This window comes from Lingula anatina, chromosome 1 (assembly GCF_051362555.1).
Source record: "Lingula anatina isolate TDL-2025a chromosome 1, LinAna3.0, whole genome shotgun sequence".
NCBI lineage: Eukaryota > Metazoa > Brachiopoda > Lingulata > Lingulida > Lingulidae > Lingula > Lingula anatina.
Window position 1 is genome coordinate 5,096,160 of NC_141767.1, and position 6,138 is coordinate 5,102,297.

The 6,138-nt window shown below is 37.4% G+C and overlaps 1 protein-coding gene across 1 annotated transcript; it reads left to right on the forward strand.

The window, feature by feature from the left end:
* The first annotated feature begins 1,114 nt into the window (after nt 1–1,114).
* On the forward strand, nt 1,115–2,654 carry LOC147763861 (zinc transporter ZIP1-like). The gene has a single exon (XM_086999104.1). It carries the CDS (start codon nt 1,367–1,369, stop codon nt 2,510–2,512), a length of 1,146 nt encoding a protein of 381 aa, XP_086855230.1. The 5' UTR covers nt 1,115–1,366; the 3' UTR covers nt 2,513–2,654.
* The last annotated feature ends 3,484 nt before the right edge of the window (nt 2,655–6,138 follow it).

Genomic DNA, 6,138 nt, shown 5'->3' on the forward strand with positions numbered 1-6,138 from the left:
CCCCTACGTCGACATGTCCTTTGATATGGCTATATAGAGACTTACGTTTTATTTAAAAGATCACCCACACCAAGTGCAGGTGAAAACTTGAACATTTGCGTCTGGACATCTCGAAACTCCAGCTACATACCTAATATAATAACAACCTCTCTTGGAACACAGAGACAAGAGCAGACGATCAAGTGACACCTCAGGCCCGGAGCCCCGGAGGGGACGGGGGGGGGGGAGGGGAATACGAGAGAACCCCCTTTTGCTGGAAAACGGTTCACTCTGGGTTAAATTTTATCCAGGTACAAGAAAGTTTCATGGTCAAAGGTTCACGTACTTTAAAAAAAAACTTAAAAAATTGCTTGCTATGGTCTCGCACCTGCTTTGTCTTTTATTCCTATTCGTTTTCCCCTTATCTGTAGTGTATTCACGATATGAAAGACAGTGTATTTCCACCATGGGCTTATCAGTGATAAAACGTTTAATTTGCGTTACACGACGTACACAGATAACCTGTATATCATGGTCACTTTATTCTATTCACTGCCCCCTGTTGTCGCCAATAGATCTTACTGAAAGCGACCAACATGTGTAGGGACACTATTATTAGTTGTCACTATTTCACGCCATGTAGTTCTGGAAATCCGTTATACTTTATCGTTTGAAGAGAACATGAGGCTCGTCCAGAATCTATTCAGGCTTAACCCGAGTTTTTTTTTTTTTTTTTTTTTTTTTTTTGTCACGTTACTTGCAACATGTGTGCTGGTTTTAAAATGTTGTTTTAATTTTCGGTGCTCCAATTCTGCATGTCCTTACTCTATACCAGACCAAGTGTCAGGAAAAAGGTGTTGTGTATCACTCTCAGATGTGGTGTGATGATTTTAAAGCTTGCTATGTAGTTTATATATCTAAATTCCAACAAGAGATAAAAGGGAAGCTAAAACTGTTATATAAAATATTTCGGGCATATTTTCATTCTGTTTTGTTTTGGCATCAGTGAAACAGAAAACAGCCTACTTTAGTTCTTAAATTTCAGTCTCATAATTTATTCTTATTTCTAACAATATGGGCCAAAATAATTTAGGCCTACATATAAACATGGAAAATTTTGCACTTGTTATTTTTGGCGAGAATTACTTTCAAGTCGGATGAATTACTTTCAAGTCGGATGAATTTCTCACGCCGTTATCAAAATAATAGATTAAGGTCTGCAATATAACTCGTGCGGACGATAATTACATGCACAGCTTCACCCAGTGAATAGTCCGCAGCTCCTTAGATATAAGCTAATGCATACTATTTTGTATGTAGCAGACGACTGTTAACAGACGACACTGACACTTGGAGAACGCTGACAGCGAACCGCGAGCTTAACAGTATGAACCTCATAGAGACTAAAGTGCTGGCTCTTGCCATTTTTCTTGTATTCAAAATATTGTTTGGATTTCTTCCCTTAGTCGTTACTCGCTGGTGGAAAAATTACATCGTTCAGAATGGAACGCTGTACAATTCAATGATGGGGTACCTCAACTGTTTTGCAGGAGGCGTATTCTTAGGTGTGGCATTCTTTCATCTTCTTCCAGAGGCCAGAAACGAAATGGATGGAGTGATCCAGGGCGCCAGTGTCAACACCAAGTATCCCTTCACTGAACTGGGGGTTATGGCCGGGCTCTTTGCCGTTTTGTTTATCGAAAGCATAACGCTGCTCTGTGTAGGACGACATCCCGACGAGGAAGCGTTTTGTCATTTTCATGACGGTGAGGACAATCATTCACCAGATCTAACCAGGGGTATTAATTCATCAAGTGCAAAAACATTTGAGCACTATGGGTCAACAGGAACGGCTACTTTGAATGGGAAATCCTCACAATCCGATACCTCACCTGTGCTTGACAATGGCTCTCACCAAATGACTCTTTTAAGTGACGGCAGCCCAGCGGGACAGGATTCTAAACCTATGGATGGAATCTATAGAGAAGCCACCGCCGCAGAGAGACCGTCTATAGAAGGCTATTCACGTTTAAAAGATGGCTTTCAAAAGGCAGTTGATAAGGAAATAGGAATGGCCTCAAAAATTCGTATCATCTTTTTATTCTTTGCCTTTTCTTTACATGCAGTTTTTGAGGGACTGGCGCTAGGATTACAAGAGGACAGTTTCGACCTGTGGGCATTATTCGGCGCTTTGGTGGTGCACGAGGCGATTGTCACTTTTACTCTTGGCATGAAGTTAGTCGAAACATTTTCGCTGCGACCTTTTGTCTGTTTCATTACGTTATTTTCGGTAATTTCACCTATTGGCGTTGGGATCGGGACTGTGATCACGAGCGTGCAGCAATCCTCTTTAAATATAGGACTGACAACTAGTATTTTGCAAAGCTTAGCCACAGGTACGTTTTTATACGTAACATTCTTCGAAATTCTGAACAAAGAGCTGAAAAACAGCGAACACTACCAAAGGCTCCGGAAAATAACATTAATTGTGCTCGGATGCGGTGTGATGGCTTTGTTGGCAGAGTTTGAATAAAGGGTTAAGTAGCTTAGATGCTTCACATTGAACGACAGTAAGTCGTAAATATCACTTAGGTTAACTATTTCTCTCAAATTGTTTAACAGCAATTTTGTAGAAAAAGCCTTTTATTAAATGTGAGACTAATTTTACAAATGTATGTATTCCCAACTTCACTTAATTCAGATTTCAACTGACATATATCTATATAAAGCACCTTTCCATGATACCAGTTTGAAGAACCATAATAATATGCTGTATGGAAGCCAAACGTATGCTTAAAACATTGTCATATAGGTAGTCCCCTATGTGCCAGGAGTTCCAGATTGAGATGCAGGTAAACGCAATTACATTGATTGATCTTTAAATGCAGAATGGCAGTTTAAGTGGTGAACACATATTAAAAAAAATTAATAAATAGCATGCGTCCCTTTGATATTTCATATACAATTCATATACATAGACCTCTCCAGGTGTGAATAAAAAATATTAAATTCAGTTACGGACGAGGGGAAGATATCAGACTAGGCTTATTGACACGGGAGTAACAAAAACCCGCCAAGCATCAGTGGCCTGTTACACACACACACAAACAAAAATCAATCAAGCAATAACAGAAAGAAATAAATTTATAAAATTTAATAAAATTGATTTGTCCCGAAAATTGATCTAAGCTAGCCTATGTTGACCCATGATATATTGGTGATAGTCCAAAACATTGCGCCCGTTTTTTTAATAGGAAAGACATTGCTTATATTTCATAGTATTTTCTTTATTTAAATGAACCACTAGAGATGCTTTAAATTAATTTTCGGACCTAAGTCCCTTTGTGATCAGGCCCATATCTTTGACTGGAATGATATTTAGGTAGCACTTTTAATAATACCTGACCGATTTTCTTTTATCGCATTAACGTCTAATTTTATATAAAAGTCGTTAAAGTGTGCCGAGGCTTAGTAGCGGTCTACAAACCTTTGGATCTACTGAGCTACTGAATCATACCGGCGATTAAACGGATGTAATTTATTATCTGAGCTTATCGTTGTCATTCACGATTCTCTTTAATCTAGGGCCTATTATACACCCAGTGCACAGTGAGTTAAATGTTATATTGAAATAACTACTTTGGCACAATGTCCACAGTTCTTATTCATTTTTTTTCGGAATATTTGATTAAAATGTTAGCGGCTGGATTTTCTATCTGATCACTCAGTTGTCCGTGTGGTGCAATAAAAGTCACTGATTTTTAAATGAATATCACGTTGCGACGAGGAAAAGGTCGAAATGACAAAAGTAATTTGAGGTAAAAAAAATAATCTATATTATTCACACAAAAACTTGACTCGTGTGCTTTCGAATAAGATCAAGATGAAGGCAGTAGATTAGAGATGGTGCTATAAATCAATTGAAAAGTTTATTAACGATGGGATGACGGAAAAATTATACACTATGATCATTATGGGGCTCATCTTTTCATCACCGTTCTCTCTACATTTTAATTAGTAAAGCTTTTACACGCTAAGATAAAAACTATGTTCACAGATCAAGAGGTGGTGTAAATGGCACATTTATACCATTCTAGTTAACTGAAACCAATCAATAGGCATCCTTTGATTTTGTCAGACTTCTACGAAAAACACTTAAAAATAACTGAAACGTTGCCATTGCACGTTCATTTGAAAAACTGCGAAGGCTCATCAAATTTCAAGGAAACACATTTTTGTTTCAATCTAACGTTCCTGCCACATCGAATCGTGCCATCAAGGAGAAAAGGTCAAAGTAACAGACATGTATTGTGAAAGGATGATTTCACAATAAGAGAACTAACTTATTCCAGAACCCGATAGAGATAAAGAACAAAAGTAATCAAATTAGATATAGGCATAATGCGATGAAATAAAGATGGGATGAGAAAAATGACAACGTTGTTGACTTCGCGCGTGATTGGTAATCTTTATTGGCAAAATCAAACAAGTGCGGGTTATACGATGAACAAACGTCTCTGCCTCAAATACAGTGTAAATAGTAAACGACAACAGGATATCAAAATAATATTCGTTTTTTTTTTCTCGGCAGCAGTTCTGAACCCGTTAACTGCATTTAATTTCTATTACTTATCTATTAACCAAATCATTTGATTAATATTTCTATTAATCATTATTTTTAAGTTTTTATCGTTATCCACATCCATAGATCTATCCACGTATGAATAGAAGAGGCAAAATGCTTTTTTTCTTCTAAATGCAACATGCAATGCAGCCACATCCAGTTACAAACCGTATATCTTCTATGTCTTCATGATCTGACATACATTGATATACATATACTAACCTAAGAGACATAGCAAGGGTACCGGTGAATCGATATTCTCTGATCGTGAATTATTTCAACGTTCCTAAGAGTCAGAGAAGAATTTCATCAGCTGTGTTATGTTATAAGAATGATGTGATTTTTTTCTTCAGTCCTGCTAGACATCGAAATATTGGAGGTAAAAACTATATCAATATTAGCTGTTGACTGAAGAAAAAATCACATCGGTTCCTAAAAGAGGAACTGAAAGTCTGGGTTCCAATTTGAGTTGTACGTAAGTAAAGTTCAATGCTTATTAGTTTGTTTAATAGATACTGGAACGACGTATACCGCTTTGACTGTACTTAGAAAATAAACACATAGACATCATAAATCTATATACATTAGACCAAGCGAGTCAACTCATATGCAAAAATAATATGATAGCCACACAAAGAAAAAAAGAAAGAAAAGAAAAAAACCTGACCTGAATGAAAGGAAATGTACCATAAACAGATAACAAGTTGATTGCGTCCCGAAATGAGGGGATCATGTTTAAAAAAATGTTCTTTAGAGCGTCCTTTGTTAGACTGGGTTCCCATGCCTAGATTGATCCATCTGGATCGATCTAATTCCCTGGGGAGTCTCACCAAATTGCTGTCAACTAACCGGTTTAAATGTCTGTCACGCCTACCGAATCAGCTAGGGGATAAAGATAATTACCCTCTAACAGCTTTACTAAGCGTGACAGACATTTTAGCCGGCTAGTTGACAGCAATTTCGTAAGACTCCCCAGGGAGACAGATCGATCCAAATATCTGTGGGAATGGTCCTTTAGACTTCAGCTGACAGCTGTGGGCTTGTACACTTATTTTTATTGTTATTATTATTGTACAGGAGCAAAGTAACCTCTTTAGGGCATACAGTACCCTCTACCAGGGGCACAGATTTATTTTTACGTATACTTGCTATTCACAGATAGGCCTACGTCTCTTGCTAATAACGTGCGCTTTCCCGTACCGTGAAAATAAAAAAAAAAAAAAAGAGTCCCTTAAAGCGCACATTAACGGGGTATTATCAGTTTGGAACCCGAGAGATAGGTGGTGGGTTAGATCTACATAATTATCAAAGACTCTGGGAAATAGTTTATTACAACATGCTTTTTCAAATAGCGCGAAACGGTATTTTCAAAGCTTTTAGCCAAAACTTCGATGTGCCAACGGAAGAAAGTGAAATTTCACTGGATAATAAAGGATTTTATGGTTCATTAAATTGTATGCAAAGTTTTTCAAAATCAGTCCGATATATCTACCTGTAAATAAACGCTGATCATCATCTTACACGATTTCATTTAA

Coding starts and splice junctions, on each gene's coding strand:
- LOC147763861 (XM_086999104.1), top strand. CDS start 1,367: ATGAACCTCATAGAGACTAAAGTGCTGGCTCTTGCCATTTTTCTTGTA.